At 41.6% G+C, this 25257-nt stretch overlaps 1 protein-coding gene across 1 annotated transcript in view; it reads left to right on the top strand.

Moving 5' to 3' along the window:
* rimbp2a (RIMS binding protein 2a) overlaps window positions 1-25257 on the top strand; it is a gene marked incomplete at both ends in the record, with an annotated part of 68432 nt that overhangs the window by 41965 nt on the left and 1210 nt on the right. Inside the window, 16 exons of the mRNA XM_080046626.1 lie at window positions 570-727; window positions 950-1029; window positions 1163-1272; window positions 2887-3705; window positions 4002-4025; window positions 5217-5368; window positions 6299-7342; window positions 7993-8151; window positions 8479-8625; window positions 9687-9786; window positions 10659-10787; window positions 19292-19461; window positions 21289-21457; window positions 21554-21654; window positions 22941-23012; window positions 24036-24215. Coding sequence (XP_079902752.1) covers window positions 570-727; window positions 950-1029; window positions 1163-1272; window positions 2887-3705; window positions 4002-4025; window positions 5217-5368; window positions 6299-7342; window positions 7993-8151; window positions 8479-8625; window positions 9687-9786; window positions 10659-10787; window positions 19292-19461; window positions 21289-21457; window positions 21554-21654; window positions 22941-23012; window positions 24036-24215 — 3614 coding nt within the window. The remainder of the gene's footprint in view (window positions 1-569; window positions 728-949; window positions 1030-1162; window positions 1273-2886; window positions 3706-4001; window positions 4026-5216; window positions 5369-6298; window positions 7343-7992; window positions 8152-8478; window positions 8626-9686; window positions 9787-10658; window positions 10788-19291; window positions 19462-21288; window positions 21458-21553; window positions 21655-22940; window positions 23013-24035; window positions 24216-25257) is intronic.

Consider the following 25257-nt stretch of genomic DNA (forward strand, 5'->3'; position numbering starts at 1 on the left):
GTATTCTAACTAGATATAATGAAAAACCTGCAGAGACAGCAGATACGGCCATATCAGCAATGCAGATTTATACAGTGGAGCACAGACCAAAGGTCTTTGAAGTGCTGGAAATCCTGCTTTATCTTTCTCTTCACTTCAAACAGAGTAAGACTCTTTGGTGCTTCTGTTCTAATACGTAATACAATTCACTTACAAACCACAAGAAGTCACTGATACATCATCACACACTTTTGTTGTTGGCTTACTTTAATTTACTCAACGCATTCAGGTGTTTGCTCTCTTTTGACTGCAGTTTTCTATTTTGTATTTCCTGCATCTTTCAAGTGTGTTTTTCTTTATTTTATTTTTTATTTTGTAACCCCTGCCCAAGGCCCTGAGTGATATTTAAGGACAAATGCATTGCAGATGTGAGGTGTTTGACGGGGGGTGGAATAGCCTTTTGCCACGAAGAGTGTTTGCTGTACACACTCGCTTCAACAGGAGATCAATAGCTGTGCAATGAGCAGCAAATGTGTGCGGAAGGAATGACAGTTGCTCTTTATTTTGCTATGGAAATCAATGTCTCCCAGGCCATGAGAGTGCGGCAAACACGCCACTACTGATCTCCCGGTTCCTACCCTGCACAACGTGGACCGGAGACAGAGAGCGACAGCGCCTACTGTGTGTCAGACCCAGCACCTTGACAACGGCGCGCCCAAGCAGCCTTTTCCGGCTGACCTCCTCAGAGGTGAGTCTGAGTGACACAACATTAAAATGTCTTTGCTTTAAATGAATGTAGAACTTGAGAGACAGTGTTAAGTTATCCCTGTTCTCCACCTTACCCTGGTTAGGTTGACTTGTGTAGTCATTTAATCAAATGTAATGGTTTGCTTACTCTTGGGGTTTACTCTTAATTGTGAATAGTAAATGTAAATGTGATATTTATATATGGTATCTATCTATCTAATAGATGGAGGATGAGGCCAGCCCATCACCCAGGTCCAAGCCTCGCTACACAGGCCAGGTCCGCCTTTGCACTGCCCGCTACAGGTAAACTAGATGTTGGTTTTATTGTGTATATAATAAATAGAGTTGACTAACTATAAGCTACTTAATTCAAAAAATGAAAAAAGGCTGCTATCATGAAAATAAAAAATACCATTTGTAAAATGTCTCCTTTCAGTTACAACCCATATGATGGACCAAACGAGCATCCTGAAGCAGAACTCCCCCTTGTGGCGGGAAAGTATCTGTACGTGTATGGAAACATGGATGACGATGGCTTCTATGAAGGTGAGAAGTAAAACAAGACTCTAGTCACACTAGTAAAGACTAATATCATTAACAGAGGAGTCAGTCTTAGGCAGACACTTGAATGACAAATGTCTTGTTGGATTGCAAAGATCACGGACTAACGTGAAGCGGGGAGGTGTCCTTTGTTTCTGAGTCCCTGTCTGCTGCTGTAGCAGAGAATGCTTGACACTCACTACAAGCATGTTCATCACCGCGATTTGATTGTCACATAATGACACAAAATGCCAGGAAGTGTGTGTCAGCTCACAGTTATCCGTCATTGAATTTTCTTTTTTAAAGCATTGTAGCATCTAAATCGCCTCAATATCCTTTTAAAAGGACCATGTTTGGTGATGATTTACTGTTGTGGTACATATACTGTACTCTACATTGTAGGCATAGGCACATTTGTTGTATACTGTATGCACATGACATGTATATGACATGTGCGTTATTAAAATATGTCAGAAGTTGCCAGACCTAATTTATAGCATAGTAAAATCTAAAAATAAATAATTTACCCACCTTTTATCTGAGTTTGTAGCTGTTTATTAGTTACTTTAAAGTACTAGGTGATTACATTACTTTGAGTGATTTACACTAACTGTGCCTGTATATAAATATATTCTGTCAGAGCACCAAGTGCCAAAAGACCTGCACATTTTTTATAACTATTGCAGTGATCCTCTCGCTAATCTCTTCAGAATTATGAAGACTTCTCCATCAGAGACAATCCTAATCCCCCTAGCTAGCAATCCTGCAGACAGCGAGCGCAGCCTGCTACAGACACACTAGTCCTCAGCTGCAGTGCTTCAGTAGCTGTGGGCAGTAAGATTGTATGGCATCTTGTAAGACACTTGGATTTACCACGCGGAAGGGAGACTGGGGCCTCAGACCAAGCTGTTGTCAAGATGGGACCTTGGTCCCTTTTAGCTTGATGACTAATCCAGCTGGGCTCAGTTTAATCATCAGCACACACATACAACACAAACCCGCACACAGATACGCAAACACACACAGATGGTCTTAAGGTCTCCCAGGCCTCGGTGGAAAAAGGGATTGAAGGACAAACAGATAAGGAGCTTTTTTGAAGACAAACTTATTTCCTTTGGGAAAAAACTACAGTACACATCTAAGCTGTTTTTTTCCCCTGCATTGACTAAAGCAAACATACTGAGGGGTGTTCCTGGAAAGGGTCAAAAGCAGTGAACAAAAGTTCACTTTCTTCAAAAAGTTGTTTTCTCAGTTCTGTGTTTACTAGAAAGGGTATAAATATGGCACAAGAGAACTAGTGACGAATCTTCCATCTTGGGGAGTATATCTCCCTCCTCACACTCATTGACTCATTCTAACCCTGCAAGGAGAAAAGCTCCCACTGATGGTTACAGTTACAGCTTTGCTTTTGTCTTTGTCTTGTGAAGAGCCATTAGCAAAGCCTAATTTTAACATTTGCTGGATGCTTCACAGAGGTAGTCTTACAATTTCCTTTAGAGACAGTTGTTAGAATCATATATTTTTTTAGGTTAGTTGGCTTTAGGCTTTTTTAATCATCAACATAACATGAAGCCCAAGGCACATAATGACTTCTATTCTGCCTATCTTTCTGTGTGACAGGGGAGCTGCTGGATGGCCAGCGAGGACTTGTTCCTTCTAACTTCGTGGAGTTTGTCCAGGACAAGGAGAAACTATCTATTAAGTCTGCGGAGGGGGGGGAGGACTTGGGCCCACTGGACCATAAACCCCTGGCCATAATGGCCGGGGATGGAGGCTCCTCCCAAGACGGCCTGCTGGGCTCGGTTAACGCCTTGGTGCCCTGTAGCAATGGGACAGGGGGGCCCCTGGACCCTGAAGAGCTGGCTGAAGACGGTGTGCCTTATCCCAGAAAGATTTCTCTGATCAAGATGCTGGCCCGGAGCGTCATTGTGGCCTGGGAGCCTCCACATGTGCCTTTGGGCTGGGGGAACATCTCTGGCTACAATGTATTAATAGACGGGGAGCTTCGTGCCAGCGTAGCGTACGGCGGGCGGACAAAGAGTTTGCTGGAGAAGCTTGACCTGGACGGCTGTGTTCACCGTGTGTCTGTGCAGTGTGTGACAGAGCGCGGTCTGTCTGAGGAGCTGCGCTGCACATTACTGGTGGGAGCCAACGTGGTGGTGGCGCCCTGCGGCCTGAGGGTGGACGACATCCAGCGCGACACTGCCGAGCTCTCCTGGCTGCCCAGCAACAGTAACTATGGTCACACGGTGTTCCTGGACGGGGCAGAGCACGCCATAGTAAAGCCCGGGAGGTACAGACTACGCTTCTACAACCTGAAACCCCTGACTGTGTACAAAGTTACAGTGATGGCACAGCCGCACCAGGTGCCATGGCAACTGCCGCTGGAGCAGAGAGAGAGGAAAGAAGCCGGTGTGGAGTTCTGCACACAGGCAGCAGGTCAGCAAAGCTCAACTTCTATACATAGACTGTATCAATAATGTATGCAATGCTCAACATCAGATGACTGACAGTAGTTTGTTTATGCTTGCTTTTCACATATTTTATAGAATCTGTCAGTCAGTATGAAGGACAGATGAAGATTACAGACTACTACTGTTTATTTTGCTGTACTGTAAGCTAGCTCTAATATGTAACATAATGCCATATCGATGTACAGGGTGTAATATGTATGTAGAAGAGAACAGTACAGCATTGCCTTGTCATGACATTGTTGTGTATTGTATTTTGTCTAGGTCCAACACAATATTGCAGAACAGGTCAGAATGAAACATCAGTCATGCGCTGGGTTTCCCATGTATCTGAGCACTAAATGATTCTGTTCTGTTGTTTGCCATTGGGCAGAGATGACATTAGTGCTATGATACGTTTGGAGAACATTACAGTTGTGAAACTGAGAATGATTATGACATCAATTAAGGAATCTGGGCAAAATGGCATTTTTAGACAGTTTTCACCTACAAAACAGTATTGTCTTTCATGTAACCATTGAGAAAAAAAATCATAATGGAAACCAAATTCTAATGCAATTTTGCCCAGGTTTTCCTTTCTGCATTGAGCATATCATAAATGATAGAAAAAGCCATGCATCACCAGATATGACAGGTATTTTTCTGATGAGTCAGCCCCTCAATTTATAGCCTATAGACTGTAGTAACCAGAGCTATGTAAAGCAAGTGTCACTCCAGTGCTCTCTCAAAATGACCATGTTGTATTAGTAAATGTTTGAATGCATGTTTTATCCAGTGATCCAGGAGAGTGGAAGACAAAGAATGGACTGTAGTGAGTCTCTCTGGATTGTGTCCTGCATGCTGAGACAATAGTGCTTCACCCAGGAGGTTCAAAAGCCCACATTGTTTTATTTTGCCTTTTTATGCTTTTTCTTCTCATACGGACTAGTATTATCTGATGATACATTACTAGGCCAGAGGAATATAGACTGAAAATGTAGCTATGAAATTATTTGATAAAGACACTTCTGCACGACTACCTTTGATTATGTAGCTAAGCCAATCTTAGTGTAGTGCCATAATAACACAACATATACTTTTATTGACGTTTTATAAACACAGCAATTATCCCCCCATTAGCCATAAGGTCACATGATCACAATTATCCGCATGAACTGTGTATCTCCACAACGTCTAAATAAGGTGCTATGTAAATTCTTTCGAACATTTATATATGCAGCAGGGGCAAATTATAAATGAACCCAGTATGTCCCCCCCCCACACACACTTGAATCCTCCCACCACCACCACCTCACCCCTTCTCTTGTATGTGGGCATTCCTGTGCATGGTTGTGTGTTGCACATCTGTCCATTTGATGAATGCTTCACACCCTTTTCCACTTGAATGAACATTAGTGATACTCAAAATGTAAAAGATTATGTACAGTACATTTTAAAAACATTGATTCCCCCTTACACATGTTCTCTCTCATGGCCCAGGCCCTCCCCAGCCTCCCCTGGATGTACAGGTGCTGTGTGGACAGGCTCCAGGGGTCCTACAGGTCCGCTGGAAGCCCCCCATCCTCTCTCCCACGGGCTTATCCAATGGGGCTAATGTTGTTGGCTACGCAGTCTGCACTAAAGGACAAAGGGTAAGTACTGGCAGTACCAATATAAGATAAGTATCATTGTTCTAGTTAAAGCTGTTTAAAGTGTAAGGTGAGTGCCAGTGAGGAGTCAGCAATTCTGGAGAACGCTTGTTGTCAAAATCAGTGAATATCTCTGATATGAATGATTTGCTACCTGTACATATTGTGTGTGCACTGAAAAAATAATCTGGTGTTAACACACAGCCTAGACTCTGTAAACAGGCATGTTGCTAGCGACAGTGGGCCCCACACTTTGATTACATACCAGTGTACAGAACATAGGCTGTGTATTAACACCAGATTTTTGTTTCAGTGCACACACAGGTAACAGATCGTGAGGAGATTGATTTTTGACAACAAGTAATTTTGACATGAAAGTTTCTCAAGAATCGCTGACACCACCTTTAAAGGCATCACTCATGATTATAGGGAAACTAAATGACTTTGTAAAGAGAGAATTCACAAGCATTAAGGATCTATATTTCAAAGGCCTGAATGCAGTACATAGCTACAGTATGAACAACACACTTTCTAATCAGATTTAATCCAGTTAAAACATGAGAACATAAACAGATGGGATGGTCAAACCATGTGTGTTTTAGTTAGGATTATGTCATCAATGCTCTCGGTGCACACAGCAGTGCCACCTACTTGTGATTCATGTTCAGTGCAAGCCTCCAGATCCTGTGAAAGGTCTCTCACTCCCTCTGGTGTCTGCCAGAGTAAAGCAACACAGGATGTCTGGGCAGCACAATGTTTTCTGTCATAGTGTGTGCTTAGCTGTCTCAGAACATAGCGGATGCCGACCAATTTTCTGTCTTCGTTGTACTTCGAGTGGTACAAGAAGACGAGCAAAGGCCTAATTAAAAGCATCTTATCTTGATAATGCAGAGCCCTTTAAGCATTTCCTCTTTTTTTCTTTTTTTTAACCAGATTGCTGAGGTGCTGTTCCCCATGGCGGACTACGTCACCGTGGAGCTGACGAGGATCCAGTGCCTGGAGGCCCGGGAGGTCATCGTGCGGACGCTGTCAGTGCAGGGGGAATCCCAGGACTCCCAGGTCGCCGTCATTCCAAACAACCTGCTCGTGCCTCCGCCTGCCATTCCCCTGCCTCCACCGCCCATGCACCCTCACGCAGGCCCTCCACAGCCCCCTCACCCCCACCCTCAACCCCACCCTCAACCACACCCTCAACCCCACCCTCAACCACACCCTCAACCCCACCCTCAACCACACCCTCAACCCCACACCCAACCACACCCTCAACCCCACCCTCAACCACACCCTCAACCCCACCCTCAACCACACCCTCAACCCCACACCCAACCACACCCTCAACCCCACCTCCAATCCCCTCACCATCCCCAGCTCCCTGCTCCCAACCAGGCACACGGAGGACAACAACCGCACCCTCAACCCCATCCCCCACACCCACACCCTCCACCCCACCATCCCAGACTTCCCCATCCGGGACCGGGACCCCAACAACAACAACAACAACCCCCGCAGCCCCATGTCCGACCCCCGCACCCTCAGCCCCTTCACCTACAGCCTCGTCCCCCCCACCACCAAGGTCCCAGGCCCCAGCACCGACTGCCTCTGCTGCCCCACCCCCACCACCACCCTATACCTCAGAGACCAGTATGTGCCAGAGACCTGGATGCCAAAGAGCACACGGCGGCGGCGGGCCACCACCACCACCAACAACACCAACACCTAGGGGGAGCTATTCAGCCTGGCCAGCCCGGTTGGGAGCACCACCCCGCACCACGCTCTCCCTCTACCCAGCCTGCTGTGCCCATGCAAGGGCAAGGGCAAGGACAAGGCCACACCCTCCTGGAGGCCCCTCCTGGAGCTAACCCGCGCTCCCCGTCCCCACAGAGGATTCTGCCGCAGCCCAGAGGCACGCTCATCCCGGACACCGTGGCCAAAGCCATCGCCCGGGAAGCAGCGCAGAGGGTGGCAGCAGAGGGCAAGGTCTGATTTGAAATAAATAAATAATGGAAATGTTAAATCCAATCACGCAATGCTGTCTGTCTATGCCTTTTCCTGAATCAAAACGGGCAGTAAACTGAAACATAAATTCGCAACATGACTATAAGCTGTACATTTAATTAAAAATTTAAAAAACATGTTAGTGGAGCCCAACCAATTAATATATCTACGCTGATATCACTTTTATTTTTCCTCATAAAGTGCAGGGAACGTGTCTTGGCTTTACTTAGAAATTATGGGGTTTTGGTGGTTTTATCTTAAATGTTTCTTGCTTATTACCTACTATATAAGCTATATTCTTGTAGACATGCCTTGCAGTAAGAAATATGCCTATTATCGGAATCTATATTGGCCCCCAAAAAATCTTTCGGGCCCTGCCTATAAATGTAGGTCTGGAAATGAATGGGTCTGTAACATTCTATTGATTGTGTGAAAAATGGTATTTAAACGTCTACGATCCATATAATTATGTCAGTATATAACTCCATAAAAAGGGCAGATTTCGTGGTCGAGCTAGTAAAAATACAATGATCAATTTCTCAATAAAATAAGGCAAACTGCAATGACGTTCTACCGTGATCCCTGTATCTTGTGACTCACTTTTTCTCACTTTTTCCTGCTTTGGTTTTCAGGGAGACAGGAGGCAGCAGGGCAGATACGGAGAGCAGGGTCACACATTTCACCAGCATCACTCTGATGAGGAAGAGGAGGATGAGGAAGGCTTTGCTCGCGGCCGTCGGAGAGGACCGTCCGTCGATGAGTTTCTCCGGGGCTCTGAGCTGGGCAGGCCGGTAAGAACAACACGAGAAGTGTTGACAACTTTTTGAACTTTCGGCACGAATGTGTTTTCCAATAGAAAACCTCCCTAGGCGCGTGTGTGTATATGTGGACGTGTGTTGTGCATGCAAGTCCGGGTGGTTGCATGCATACACTCCTTTTTCCTCCGTGTCTCTGTGTGTGTTCACTCGTGTGTGTGTGTGTGTGTGTGTGTGTGTTCGCCCATCCATGTGTGCTTGGTGTGTGTGCATGTGTGTGTATGTATGTATGTATGTGTGTGGACTTAAACAATTGCGTCTGTGTGTTTGTGTTTGTGTGTGTGTGTGCGTGAATGCCAAAAGCCTCACTATAGTCACAATGAAGAGTATCACAGCGAGAGCAGCCGGGGCTCTGACCTGTCTGACATCATGGAAGAGGATGAGGAGGAGCTGTACTCTGAGATGCAGCTGGAAGAGGGACGGCGGCGCAACTCGCACAACACACCCAAGGTGCAGTTCTTTGCACTCTGCATTCTGAAACCCAAGAGCTCATATCCAGCCAAATTTATTCTTAGATTCAGCGAAACTGCACAGGCACAGATACTTCAATTGAGACTGCTGCCTTGACCTGCATTTGATATGTGTTGTCAAGTGTGTGTGCTGAGTTTTAATTCGTAGAAAAAAGCAAAACAAAAAAAAAAAAAGCTGTGGAGAGATACAATGAGAGACATAATGGGTTTAAATGCTTCCAAGGCAGCATATCAACATATCAGTGAGGAGAAAACCGTACCCGATCAACATCTTCCAAGGTAGATTTTTTCCAGCCTGCGGTTATATTAGTTAGCAAAACATGTTATTTTGACTAAAACATATTGCTAACTATTTTAAGATACAATCCTTCCTTTTCATTCATCTGTTGCGATTATACAAGTTGGATAGCACGGTGTATGGTACACACTATTAGCAGGATCAGAGGTGGGTAGCCTGGAGCCGGGGGCAGCATGCCGCACATTCTAAATACAGAGCATTGACATTGTAAGGTCCGCAGCAGCAGCACCCTCTAGCTGTCTGGAAGCACATTTATTGTTTCAGCACCTTGGAGAGCGACAGAGATAGACTGGGTTTGAATGTGTTCAGCACATTGGAGAGAGACACAGGGAGAGACGTTGAACAGATTAGCGCTGTGAAGGGAGATAACACAGCAACATAGATTATACTCGAATCTTTGACACACCGTCACTTTTTTTCCCTCCTCCCTTTTTTCTTTCTTTTTTATTCAGTAGTATTTTGTCTATATCCACTTAATATTGGAATTTTGAAACTTTCCCCGTGGGCTTGTGTGTGTTTGAGTGTGTGTCTATGCGTCTGTGTTTCGGTGTGCCTGCCCTGTGAGTGCTGCATGATTTTGTTTTACATACAATTTGTACGAGTATGATTTGATGTGCGTTCCTTTTTTCACATAGCTTTTTTTTCCCCGCGTCTGTCCAACGTGAGCCTGTGAGCAACTCCGTGAATGTTTAATGTTTGCGAATGTTTTTTTTGTTTTTGTGTGTGTTTCGTTTTCTTTTCAGAACTCTTCTGCTAGAGGCCGACATGACCGCGACAACGGAAGAAGAATTCATCAGGGCGGTCCGCAGCCTCAGAGACGGCCTTTAATGGTCCCCTCCATTGGTCAGTATGGGCAGGTGTTTACAGAGAAGGGAGAGGTTTTAGTTGTATAACCTTCTATGTTTTCTGTGCCGTAGAACAGTCCTGTCTGTTGCTTTGATACAACTTCCATGAGCTTCTCTGTGTCTCCAGATCACCACTTTTCCTATAAACCATGCTCATGCCCTTCATTACCAAAATATAAGTGCATCAGAGGTGTAATCTATATACATTTACTCAACTACTGTACTTAGGCTGGTGTACTTTCTTTCCGTCATTATACTTATACTCCACTACATTTCAGTTGGACATATTGTACTTATAAAGTCCACTACATTAATCTAATAAGGCAATTAATCGCTAACTTGACTGACATAAATGTATTTTGATATTAATAATTTTTAATGGAAATATGCCCAAAAATGTCATGGTTCCAATAGTAAAAATGTTTTACCAGACAAACAATCAATCTATGAATAGAAATTGATAAAAACTTCACAATAAGCTGGAATATATTTGCAGTCATTTAACTTTACTCAAGTGGCATTGTAATAGGTGACTTATAATGTGTAACAGAGTCATTTTTCCAGTTGGGTATCTCTTCATTTACTCAAGTATGGTTTTCAACTACTCTTCACACCACTTGAGAGTATTATTATGCAATACGCTGAAACTCTTAAACTGCTGTGCAAAGATGCACTGATTGCAGCTGTAATGTACTCTAATAGAGAATCTGAAAATATTGAAAGTTATGCCATAGTAGTTTTCCTGTGTGTATATGCTATAACTGTAGGAGGCAACATAGATAGTTGGTTAACCTTTTTGTTTGGGGGAGGAGGGGGGATGTTGAGCTTTGCATTGTAACCCAATCACCCTCTAATTGGTGTTTCCTGTAGAGGTAACCTCAGAGAATAACAGTGAGGGAAACCTCTCCCCCGTCACCGAGGATGTTAACTATGGCAGAGTAGCTCGGCACAGGACGTGTGCATCCCGCAGGCACATGGGCGGCAGCAGGTCTCCCCATGGTATGTGCCTGCAGTCCTGTTTCTACCACCACAGCATGGCCACAGACATGCCACTATAGCCACCGCCCACCTGGCAACCAACCAAGTAGCGGTGGACACACTTGCAAGTGCTTGTTTCTCTGTCTCAAATAATAATAGATATTATTATGCTTACAGTTGAACAGCATGAACTGCACTGCACTGAAATGGTGGACCCACTGGCAAGCCATTACCTGGGGTCCAGGATGAACCTTTCCACAGTTGCAGATGATAAATGATTGATTGACTGCTCAGAGAATGCCTCACTCACTGCACTGAACTCCAGATGCCTGCTAAACCCCCCCCCCTTCCCTTTGTGGTACAACCACATCTTACTACACCTATAACAGGAGCAGTCATGCATGACATTTTGAAAAAAATATATAAGTTGTAGACATTACATATTGCCTACACGTTAACTGCTTTCTGGTTATTGTTTTTTATAGACATTTGAGTTTCTTTGGACGTTTGAGTTTGAAATATCAGCAGTTGGAAATGCCGTTGTCCCTTACATTTCTGTCCTCCTAGTCCCACATAAATAAATGTACCAAACCTTCTGTAGGTTGGCATATGCTCACCTGGGGAGCAATGCATTTCACATCAAGCTTGTACTTTCAAGCACCAAAATAAAGCTTTTGCCCAACAGTATCACATTTTGCCAGCCCGTGTATTTCATAAATATTGCAATGCCAAATTCAAAGAAATGATAGGCTTCTCTCTGCCATCTCTACATTGAACCTCTTGTTGTTACAAAGGTTTGCAATGTGTGGGAAGTGTTAGATTTTTGCTTTTTATATTAGAAATGTCATGTTTTTATATCAAGTGAAAATAGACATGTAGTTGTACTGTTATCTTTAGGTGCATTTTTTATTTAGGCTCTTTGTAGCGTGCATGTCAGAGTATTATGTGTTTCTGGTGTTGTGTCATGTCCATGATTCACACACTGTCTGTGTATTGCGCCATGGTTCGTCTTGCTCCCCATTTGTGTCTTATATGGAAGAGTTTATTAGACTTTAATGTCTGTGAAAGCAAAACAGTTTTGTAAAAGCACAGAAGACAATTGACAAGTGTGTATCATGATTCACACGTATTTCACTATCCACAAACCTGTAATTTTTTACTTGCAAATATGTAGAACTTACTCTGAAAATACAAAGTCATATTTACGCATTTACGGATCTGTTTCTGCTTGTGAAAAGGGGTTTGCATATTTGTGGATTGCCTCCTGTGAGTTTGTGAGCCACATTACATTTTTACATAATTTTGTCCAACTTCTACCACCGAGATCTGTAGAACAAGCGTTACAAATGTGAAGTGCAATAATTTGTATGTGTGTAATTGTGTTTTGTAAAGTTATATCCACACAAAGAAAAAGCGATTTGCAAATATGTAGAATTTAGTCTGTAAATGTGTATTTTAATTTTGCATAATTTTTTTATTTTTTTTTAATGCAAATAGTTTCACCACAAAAAAAGACATGTCAACTCTTATTTACACATTTACAGAACCATTTCTACATGTGAAACTGGCTCTGCGCATTTGTGGATCGCTTCCTGTGCGCTCACGGAATATTGTCCCATTCGTGCCGCAGGGATCTGCAAAACCACACCTGTAAAATGAGACCTGTATTTTTTAATTCTGTAACTTTAGGTGCAGTTAGACAGGTCCACCAGCAGATGGCGCACTCGCGGCGCAGCCTTTATCTATCGGCGAACCACATGGTCCCCTTGACCAATCAAAAGAGCTTGTTTAGGGGCGGCCACCTCATTGGTTCATTTGGAGGCCTGTCACACGAACAGAGGAGGGAAAAAAAGCTGTCCACAGCTCAAGCTCATTCTCGAGTTCGTCGGACATTATTCCTCGTTAGTGAGCAGGAAAGCAGCTGGCTGCAGACTAGCGGAGCTGAGTATCGGTGATAAGAGAGGTATGTTGTTATGCTGACCCACCATTATACTATCATACAGTAGTTTGTGCGCTGGTCACCTGCGAGGGTAATCAGCATTTCTTGCTAGGCTATTTAGCGAGCTAGCTGACATGTTACACACTAAGCATGATTATTTGAGTTTGTCGCCATCATTTTTAGCACACAGACATGCCGCGACCCGCGACAGGCAAAGCTTCTCCCTTTCATATAATATTTCAATTGTAATACAACAATATGCCAACTAATTAGATGGTCATTTAAATGCAGGCTATACATGTGTGGGGCATACCTCTAAAAAAAATTAACGTTTTACTCTTAGTAATATGTGTGTTGGTCACCTCCTGTGTATCTAGTAAATGGTGTTACAGGGTTAAAGTGATAGTATTGTGAGCTTGGTGTAGTTAAAGAATTGCAGTAACATTGCCAAAGTATTGTGATCAGATGAGTTTCATAATTATGCACTTCAGGGGAGATTGCCATTATAAGAATTTAGCATGGTAAAACATGATTAGCATCACCTTGTTTATTTTTATATTATCCATAGTTTACAACGTAACACATGCTGTCAAAGAAAGGTACTACAAGCCTCCCCCTGACTGTTATGGTGCTTTCAGCTAGACCTGATTTAAAATAAAATAATGCTAAGAATACCAAGAGCCAGTAGAAGTGTAATGAGATTGTTATTAAAACATGTATATTCGTGTCACATGATTGTGTAACCTATAAGGTTACTGTCATTCTTGTAACATATGGTATTTTTCCTCCTTTAGGAAATGCTGCTGAATCATTGACTGACTGCACTACGGACCAGCAAAGCTGTCACCATGGTGCACCTGTGGACCTAGACCATCTCCAGTTTATACTGTTACGGGACCAAACCAACTTCAGATCCCACATGCAAATCATTGGTTATGTGAAGGGTCATCTCTCTCATATCCCGGTTAAAATTACCCTATAGATATCACACTCAAGGACTAAAGGCAGTGCATTAACCCAATGCTCATTACTTGGTTACCCATGTACATTTTGCATTAGTCCATTGTATACAAGTTGGAAAATTACAGAAATAAAATAAACAAGTGAATGTATTTGAGCATATGGTTTCATGTTTTGCATGTTGATGAAGTGGGATGTTCCACTTGCTTCCACTCATGTCAGCCCTGGGAATCTCCCAGCCAATCCAGAATTTGACCATTTTAAAGCTTGTGGAAGTGCAAACGACTAAAGGACTGTACTAACAATTACCAAAGAACTGGAAACGGAGATAATTGAGTAACTGCATGCTTGACACAGACACATACGGCTAGTTTGAAAATGGTTAAGTGGTGAAAATATTGTATTTATACTGTACACATTTTATTTGTTTTAGGGGGTAATTGTTTTTTGCTGCTTGCCCTGTTCACAGGCGTTACATTGCTATGCTCGGGCACTCCTGCCTGCTTGTACAAACTGTGTGATGTCGACCACAATCTACTGCAGCTAAAACACAATGACTATGGATAACCAAATTCTGCAAATAATCTGAACTGAATCCAAACACTGTATCCTGAGGATGTATGTTTATTTGACATGTTTCTTTACTTTTTATGCATCGCTATGGACCCATTTGTGAATCTGAAATAAATTATGGATATCCCTTGAATGGCCACATAGTGTGTTGCTGTGAGTTCACTTTGTCCATGGGCCAGACCAGAAATCGGTACAATCTTGGTGCTCATGTGCACCTCTCGAATATGTATTGATGCGATATACCTTTTATATTTTAAGCTTTATGGTGGTTTTCCCCTCTTACAGCAAAAGTAAGAGCTAGTCATTGAAGGTGAGACACTGCAGGGGAATAGGATATGTTATATTTGTAGATATCATCTTGAAACTTTTCCAGTTGATTACTAGCATTAAAACAATTCGTTTTTGTGTTACCATTTGTTCAGAAATGCTTTATAAATATTCTATTCTGACTGCAGAGATGCTAATTCACGGAAAGGGGTGCATAAAGGGCAACTAGTGAGCTCTTGTAAAGCTGTTGGGAAAGTCCTAAGCCCTCAATTAATTAACATGCTGAAAATTGCTTTTAATTTAAAGGCTCTATCCATCCTGGCTTTATCCAACATCTATATTTTGGTTTGATTTTGCTTTTGCAAATGTTCACAAAATAAGTCACTGTATCCTGAGGATGGATGTTTATTTGACATGTTTCTTTACTTTTTGGCATTGCTATGGACCTATTTGTGAATCTGAAATAAAGAATGATTGGTAGGGTGAGTTGCCCTAATGTGGGACACTTTTTGCAATTTCAATTTATGTACGATATTAACATATGAAGCCAATATATTTGACCCATACATGATACCATTCTGAAATCCCCAAGATGTTGGCTAATTAAAAGAGAAGAAATAATTCAGATATCATACTCAGAGAAGTGATGGCACGTGTATTAGTGGTCCATGTGCAAAATTGCTCAAGAAAAGGTGTTTGCTTTAATCTGGGACAGTGTGTCGCTCTAATCTGGGACAGTCTGTATTATGCAGAAAAAAACAATATCCCCTTAACTAATTCAAATCAAACGTATCTGCTAACACTCATGGTCTTAGGTACATTACTCAGGTTTGATGGTTTCAATTTGAACAATACTTTTCTTGCACTGGCTTCATGTCCCAACTCTGCGCTTTGCCATTATAGCCTGACATTTTCTTGAGCAATTTTGCACATGGACCACTAATACACGTGCCATCACTTCTCTGAGTATGATATCTGAATTATTTCTTCTCTTTTAATTAGCCAACATCTTGGGGATTTCAGAATGGTATCATGTATGGGTCAAATATATTGGCTTCATATGTTAATATCGTACATAAATTGAAATTGCAAAAAGTGTCCCACATTAGGGCAACTCACCCTACCAATCATTCTTTATTTCAGATTCACAAATAGGTCCATAGCAATGCCAAAAAGTAAAGAAACATGTCAAATAAACATCCATCCTCAGGATACAGTGACTTATTTTGTGAACATTTGCAAAAGCAAAATCAAACCAAAATATAGATGTTGGATAAAGCCAGGATGGATAGAGCCTTTAAATTAAAAGCAATTTTCAGCATGTTAATTAATTGAGGGCTTAGGACTTTCCCAACAGCTTTACAAGAGCTCACTAGTTGCCCTTTATGCACCCCTTTCCGTGAATTAGCATCTCTGCAGTCAGAATAGAATATTTATAAAGCATTTCTGAACAAATGGTAACACAAAAACGAATTGTTTTAATGCTAGTAATCAACTGGAAAAGTTTCAAGATGATATCTACAAATATAACATATCCTATTCCCCTGCAGTGTCTCACCTTCAATGACTAGCTCTTACTTTTGCTGTAAGAGGGGAAAACCACCATAAAGCTTAAAATATAAAAGGTATATCGCATCAATACATATTCGAGAGGTGCACATGAGCACCAAGATTGTACCGATTTCTGGTCTGGCCCATGGACAAAGTGAACTCACAGCAACACACTATGTGGCCATTCAAGGGATATCCATAATTTATTTCAGATTCACAAATGGGTCCATAGCGATGCATAAAAAGTAAAGAAACATGTCAAATAAACATACATCCTCAGGATACAGTGTTTGGATTCAGTTCAGATTATTTGCAGAATTTGGTTATCCATAGTCATTGTGTTTTAGCTGCAGTAGATTGTGGTCGACATCACACAGTTTGTACAAGCAGGCAGGAGTGCCCGAGCATAGCAATGTAACGCCTGTGAACAGGGCAAGCAGCAAAAAACAATTACCCCCTAAAACAAATAAAATGTGTACAGTATAAATACAATATTTTCACCACTTAACCATTTTCAAACTAGCCGTATGTGTCTGTGTCAAGCATGCAGTTACTCAATTATCTCCGTTTCCAGTTCTTTGGTAATTGTTAGTACAGTCCTTTAGTCGTTTGCACTTCCACAAGCTTTAAAATGGTCAAATTCTGGATTGGCTGGGAGATTCCCAGGGCTGACATGAGTGGAAGCAAGTGGAACATCCCACTTCATCAACATGCAAAACATGAAACCATATGCTCAAATACATTCACTTGTTTATTTTATTTCTGTAATTTTCCAACTTGTATACAATGGACTAATGCAAAATGTACATGGGTAACCAAGTAATGAGCATTGGGTTAATGCACTGCCTTTAGTCCTTGAGTGTGATATCTATAGGGTAATTTTAACCGGGATATGAGAGAGATGACCCTTCACATAACCAATGATTTGCATGTGGGATCTGAAGTTGGTTTGGTCCCGTAACAGTATAAACTGGAGATGGTCTAGGTCCACAGGTGCACCATGGTGACAGCTTTGCTGGTCCGTAGTGCAGTCAGTCAATGATTCAGCAGCATTTCCTAAAGGAGGAAAAATACCATATGTTACAAGAATGACAGTAACCTTATAGGTTACACAATCATGTGACACGAATATACATGTTTTAATAACAATCTCATTACACTTCTACTGGCTCTTGGTATTCTTAGCATTATTTTATTTTAAATCAGGTCTAGCTGAAAGCACCATAACAGTCAGGGGGAGGCTTGTAGTACCTTTCTTTGACAGCATGTGTTACGTTGTAAACTATGGATAATATAAAAATAAACAAGGTGATGCTAATCATGTTTTACCATGCTAAATTCTTATAATGGCAATCTCCCCTGAAGTGCATAATTATGAAACTCATCTGATCACAATACTTTGGCAATGTTACTGCAATTCTTTAACTACACCAAGCTCACAATACTATCACTTTAACCCTGTAACACCATTTACTAGATACACAGGAGGTGACCAACACACATATTACTAAGAGTAAAACGTTAATTTTTTTTAGAGGTATGCCCCACACATGTATAGCCTGCATTTAAATGACCATCTAATTAGTTGGCATATTGTTGTATTACAATTGAAATATTATATGAAAGGGAGAAGCTTTGCCTGTCGCGGGTCGCGGCATGTCTGTGTGCTAAAAATGATGGCGACAAACTCAAATAATCATGCTTAGTGTGTAACATGTCAGCTAGCTCGCTAAATAGCCTAGCAAGAAATGCTGATTACCCTCGCAGGTGACCAGCGCACAAACTACTGTATGATAGTATAATGGTGGGTCAGCATAACAACATACCTCTCTTATCACCGATACTCAGCTCCGCTAGTCTGCAGCCAGCTGCTTTCCTGCTCACTAACGAGGAATAATGTCCGACGAACTCGAGAATGAGCTTGAGCTGTGGACAGCTTTTTTTCCCTCCTCTGTTCGTGTGACAGGCCTCCAAATGAACCAATGAGCTGGCCGCCCCTAAACAAGCTCTTTTGATTGGTCAAGGGGACCATGTGGTTCGCCGATAGATAAAGGCTGCGCCGCGAGTGCGCCATCTGCTGGTGGACCTGTCTAACTGCACCTAAAGTTACAGAATTAAAAAATACAGGTCTCATTTTACAGGTGTGGTTTTGCAGATCCCTGCGGCACGAATGGGACAATATTCCGTGAGCGCACAGGAAGCGATCCACAAATGCGCAGAGCCAGTTTCACATGTAGAAATGGTTCTGTAAATGTGTAAATAAGAGTTGACATGTCTTTTTTTGTGGTGAAACTATTTGCATTAAAAAAAAATAAAAAAATTATGCAAAATTAAAATACACATTTACAGACTAAATTCTACATATTTGCAAATCGCTTTTTCTTTGTGTGGATATAACTTTACAAAACACAATTACACACATACAAATTATTGCACTTCACATTTGTAACGCTTGTTCTACAGATCTCGGTGGTAGAAGTTGGACAAAATTATGTAAAAATGTAATGTGGCTCACAAACTCACAGGAGGCAATCCACAAATATGCAAACCCCTTTTCACAAGCAGAAACAGATCCGTAAATGCGTAAATATGACTTTGTATTTTCAGAGTAAGTTCTACATATTTGCAAGTAAAAAATTACAGGTTTGTGGATAGTGAAATACGTGTGAATCATGATACACACTTGTCAATTGTCTTCTGTGCTTTTACAAAACTGTTTTGCTTTCACAGATATTAAAGTCTAATAAACTCTTCCATAGTCTTACTGCATATTCATACATAGCATAAAAAAGGGAAAAATCTTAAAAAAAATACCTGCAGTGTATGTTTGTGGGTGCATGCATGCGTGATGAATGATTTAAATATCTAACTGACTTCAGATTTTTTTCCTGCATGCTGACAGGCACAAATATGACTCAATAAGACAATTTTATGACAAAGTGATATCCTCTTTTACTGAAGCATGGCTAAGTTACATCACTATGTAAACATAGGGATTTGCTCATTATAAAAGTTGTAAATATTGTATGTGGCAATAACTAATCAACAAACGATTTACAAGTTTTGTTGCCAAGCACAAACACAGGCTCAAAAAAATTATGTTTGCAAATCTGAAATATTTCTACAAAGAAACAACATCTTCTTCAAAGTACTGTGTGTTGGATCACATGCATAGCTTTATCTATCTCATGATGCAGGTCGATTGAATTCTTTTTCGTATCCAATGTGTTTTAAGATGGTTACAGGGAACGGGATCGCCGCTCTCCCACGTACTATGATGAGTCGGAGCCTGAAGAGTCCTTCCGGATCTTTGTGGCCCTTTTTGACTACGACCCTCTGTCCATGTCCCCCAACCCAGATGCAGCTGATGAGGAGCTGCCCTTCAAAGAGGGGCAGATCATTAAGGTGGGAGTTTGCCCATAAGATTGTCATTTCAAGACACTTTGAACAAACAATATGATCCTGTAGTGCTGTGTGTCGTGAATGGTTTCATAAATAATGTGTTAAATACATTTTCCTTTGTCAAGACTTCACAATAATACAATACTACACATTTAAACTAGTTTAGTAACACACACACACACACACACACACACACACACACACACACACACACACACACACACACACACACACACACACACACACACACACACACACACACACACACAGAATACGACAATTGTAAAAACTGCAACTGACAAAAACTCACCTGTTATAGTTTTCTCAGACCGACTTCATTGCTTTTATGTAAGCTTCAATTGTTTTGACTAACGCTAAGTAAAATAGGGGAGAACGGGTTTTGTTGTCACACGGGTTGGTTGTCACATTCATATATCTCGCCACCAGAAGGCTCCTCAGTATTTTTCTTTTAGGCTTTTACACAATGGGTTTATAACAAAACACTTGTTACCCTTAAAACGTGTGAAGGGAAAGCTAAAGTTGAGATTGTGTTTAGCTAGCTAACTAGTTGTTAGATGGTTGTAAGCCTTGATGCTAGCAAGAAATTCCAGTTGGGGTTGGTTGTCACATTATCTTTGGGGTTGGTTGTCACATGTTATCCAAAGGCTGCAGCCAGGAAAGGAACCCAATAATGAAAGAAAATGTCAAGCTGTATCCTTACTGACACCCCAGAGAAGGAGAGGATAGAGCAGGAAAAGGCAGCTAGCATGCAAAAGAAAAAAGGGCAACAAAATCAAAACGACCCACTCCATCCCAATCTATACCAGCTGCCTGGGCTACTGCACCCCAGTGCACTCCACCCCAGCTGGGGAAGAAGAAACAGAAGAGAAAGAGACAGGAGGAGGAGTCTTCATCAGATGAAGAGGATAGTTTTTGTTTGGTTTGTATGGAAACATTCTCCAACAGCCGTTGAGGGGAGGTATGGGAGAAGTGTTGGATGTGCAACCAGTGGGCACACATGCTCTGCTTAGTTTGAGTCAGCAGACCCTACATTTGCCATCACTGTAACTCATATAGTGAATTTGTGTAGCCTAGTTGAGTAGGCTATTATTGTAAGACCTATTTGTTTTGTTCTTTATGTTGTTACATAGGCTGGTCTTAATATGAGTTTCCTGTTTGTCTTCCTTGCTCATTTTGTGTTAAGATGCATTACGTTATGTAGGCCTATTTGTCAACTTGACAGTAAAATTACAAGATTTTGCCAATTAAGATGACATTTTGACAAACAACCCCCATGATGGGGTTGGTTGTCACAATGTGTCAGGGTCCCTTTTATGGTTAATTACTTCTTTATTACAGTAAGTTGGAAAATTAGAGGATACACATTTTAAGCCAACACCTTAAGCTTCAATTTAATGTAGGAATGACTATTGAAATATGTTTTGGCGATGAGCAACTAGAGTAAAAGGTGTGCCTACCAACCCCGTTCTCCCCTACATTTTCCACAATCTGACCAGTTGCCCGCAAATTCAAAAAGGAACGAAAAAGTAAAAAGAAAAAGAAAGGAAAATAAACTGTGGTCAAATTAAATATAAAAATAATAACACATTTGTACAAATTGCTCTAAAATGGTCATGGTCATGTTAAAAATAACATTGCACATGAAAAACATGTTAATCACTGGCATCACAGGACCTTTGTCATTTGTAGAGATGTTGCTAGAGCGACCTCCAGACACCATCACATACGTACTATATAACTTTTAAAGCTCAAACATCTTTTTTTCTCTCTCTCTCTCTGTCTCTGTCTCTGTCTCTCGCTCTCTCTCAGGTGTACGGTGATAAAGACACGGATGGCTTCTACAGAGCAGAGGTGAGGGGCCGGATGGGGCTGATCCCCTGCAACATGGTGTCAGAGATACGGGCGGAGGACGAGGAGACCTTGGACCAACTCATGAAACAGGGCTTCCTGCCGCTCAGCACCCCTGTGGACAGATTAGGTACTACGATCTTGTGGGTTAAAAACACACTCATGGAACTGCACCAGTTGAAATACTTTCTCCTTTAAAAAAACGCCCTTGTGTTATCGCTTCCAGAGCAGAACAGAAGAGGCCTCCGTCGAGACCAGGCCTCCAGGAGGATGGTGGCTTTGTACGACTACGACCCCAGAGAGAGCTCCCCTAATGTGGATACGGAGGTATCACTTTACTGATAAGAAGCTACTTTTTGAACAAGCACATTTTATAACTGCCAGATCCAAGGAAGTGCTGCAGCTAAACAGATCAATAAGACATAGTGGACTTCACTTGGATCACATTCCTTGTAGGGGAAGGTGGGGTGATTTGTGCAACTTTTTACTCAAAGTGATTTTAAAGTGAGGCCTTGACAGTTATGTCTCCAACTCAAATATGTACATATATTTCAGGATGTTGTGCATCCCTGGCAATAAAAACTTTGGATCTGGAATAAACTGTTTAAGAAATATAGCTTTCGGAAAAAAAGTTGTCTTGTCGCACAAATCACCCCACGTAGTGGGGTGATTTGTGCGTCATTGTGTCACAATGACAAAGTCACCATCATCATCTTTCTGGCCATCTGAACTCTCATCAGTGGTGTCGTTAAGTGGAATTGAGATGTCACTCTCTCCTGAGCTACTGTAGACTATCACTTTCTTTTGGTGACCAGCGTATACAGCCATGCCACTGGCACAACTCTCAGAAATGTACTTTGCACTAGTTGCTCCGTGCTTGTGGAACCAACTGCCACCTGACAAATGTGATTCCCCCTACATTTCTGCCTTTAAATCAAGGCTCAAAACCCATATGTACACCCTGGTGTTTCCTCCCCATTAACCTCTGCACTACTTACTTACCTCTGCACTACTATCTGTGTTTATGTGGATGTATGGGCTTTACGTCTTTTATTTTGGTTATTGTTATTTTACCTTCATTGTTTACCTACTGAATGCACTATGTACAGCACTTTGGACAGTGCAAACTGTCATAAATGTGCTTTTATAAATACATTTTACTTACTTACTTACTTATAACTCACCCAGGCCCTTGCGCACAAATCACCCCATCCCCAGAATTTTGGATAATAGGCATGATGCAGCAATTTAGGGTTGACATTGTGCTAACTATATAGACTCAAAGTGTAGCATACCAAAGCACTAAAACATGTGTCAAATGTTTTCAAACGTGTCTATAATTGTTCAGACACAATAATCAAAAAACCTTGATCATGGAAATTTTACTTTGAAAGGCAAAACACAGTTTTTTTAGCTTAAATGTGCTTATATCTTATTCCTTGTGTCTCCCTTCTTTACAGGATGAGTCAAATGGATGGCTCTTCTTAAATATGTGGTCACATTTCCAATTTCTTCCACGGTTTTCTAGAAACAAGGGGTTTTGCAACTTCCAAAATGCACAAATCACCCCACCTTCCCCTATATCCCCTTTCTGTATCTCTATCTCTTGATAGGCTGAGCTGACCTTCTGTGCCGGTGACATCATGGCGGTGTTTGGAGATATTGATGAAGACGGATTCTATTATGTGAGTAGTTGCTTTGACGTGACACACTGAACTGTAAAACATTGTGGCCCCGCCAACCCCCTCGTGAAACCACATCATGTCATTGTTTACTCTTTGGTTTGGTGGCGGGTTGGCTTTACATAAAGCTAAGCTAAATGGCTTCGGGTCGTGGCTCCATGTTTACCATACACACACCAGAGAGGTATCAATCTCTTCATCTAACTCTCAGCAAGAAAGAAAATAAGCCAAACCTAAAATGTGGAACTACTCCTTTAATGTACAGCTGGGGTTTAACAGCAATGTGTTAAATGTAGATAACAGATGGTTTGCACATAGATTGAGGCTTACAGGCAGGGTGGCTGGTGTCAAACAAACTTTAATTTAACCAATTAGAAGTTTGGGAGGGATGATGAATCTGCAGATTAAAATGTTTTAAACAGAACAAAAAGGTCTAGGGGGTGTCAGTTTAAATTAGTTTTACATGTTATTCTTTCGAAGAACAAAGAGGTTAATTTAATGGTAAGTAAACCAATTCAGCCCTGATGGAATTAAAATCAATTAGATCCTAAATGCTGCATATACTATATGGCATTTATACAGTATTATTACACAGCACTGATAAATGCTGTGTTCTGATTGGTCAATCAGGCCGTTATTTTTCAAAAATACCCGCTGTTAAGGATAATTCCCCGCTGCTATTGACCTACTGACATTGTTCTGATTGATCACTTCCTGCCATAACAATCCGCTGACAGACGTCTAAAAACAGTTAGGCCTACTGCAATATTTTGCTTCAATCAATTAATTAATTAATTTAGTTAGTAGCCGTGTAATAAGCGGTACAATTTGAAGCAAACGGGTTAAGCAAACTTTTTCTTTGTTGTCTTTTTTCCTTGAAATATGTCTTGTTTTTGCTCTACTGTAATTTTTCTTCTATGCACAATTAATATGTTTGTTTGTGGTTCTTCGGAAACTGCTAAATAAAAAGTAAAAAAAAAAAAAAAACATATCACACCCTTTTCCCCTCATTTAATTTTCCAACAGGGCGAGATGAACGGCCACCGCGGTCTGGTTCCCTCTAACTTCCTGGAAGAAGTGCCTGATGACGTGGAGGTGTATCTGACCGATACTCCCTCCCAATACCCCCAGGAGGAGCCTGCCAACCGGGCCCCTGCTGCCAACTCCACCGGCCCCGTCACCAACGTCTCCAATGAGGGCAAACGGGTACACCATCCTCGCCGCTCTCAGCGCTAAGGCCCCTTGTGTTCATCCATCCTCCTCTTCCGTCCTCTCTCTTCTTGATTTTCCGTCTTCTCGCTTCCTCCACTTTTTGCCGTCTGTGTGCTGTTCATTGTGTGTGTTTTTGTCCATGTGTTGACAGTGGTGACTCTATACATACCTAACAAACCCCGCCCCCTTACCCCCCCCTCCCTCAACTTTTTCGGAAAAAAAAGGGGACAAAACAAAAATCCAGTGTTGACACCTTTTCCTGAGTCTCAGAGAAAAATGAAGAAGCAAAGCCCTGACACGGACAGAGAGAGAGAGAGAGCGAGAGAGAGAGGATAGACTGTTGGAGCTCTGCAGGGTGATTCTTGCATGTAGCACTGGTTAAAAAGAGGACTTGGAAAAAGGCTCGACTCATTCCTTACACAACAAGATAATTTGGTACGTCTTTGCACTGAAACACAAATTAATCAAATTGTGGTTACTGTGTAATATTACAAGTGCTTTATTAATACATAACAATTGCTACCCAATGACACTGAGATCAATAATTTGAGAACTTTAAAAAAAGAGAGAAAAGCATGCCTTTTTTCAAAACTTGATACATTTTATAATACCTTTCTTGGCTCGACTGCTGTATTTCCTTGAAGAGGCTTTGTTTCTTTTATGTATATTGCACACACATCAAATCTATTTTTCAGCCCTGTTGTCAGTGGAATATGCCATGTTTGCTCTGAGCCCCGAGAGACAAAAACTAAATCGCAGCACTGATACATCCATACTGTGTTGTTACGATGGAACAAATAAAAGGAAAAAAAAATCGATATTAAAAACATTCTCTTTTTGCGCTTTGTGTTTATGTGTGTCAGTGGTGTTGCTGTTGTTGATGTTGTTGTTGTTGTTGTTTTCAGTTTTCATAGTGGTGTGGGTTTAAGTGACTATGCTGTCACAACTGATTTATTTTTTGTTTTTCCTCACCTGCTTGGCAATACAATACAAAACACACAGAAGAAGATTGTTCATTTCACACCATAAATGGCTC

Source organism: Ammodytes marinus (assembly GCF_949987685.1).
Source record: "Ammodytes marinus genome assembly, chromosome: 18".
Lineage (NCBI taxonomy): Eukaryota > Metazoa > Chordata > Actinopteri > Uranoscopiformes > Ammodytidae > Ammodytes > Ammodytes marinus.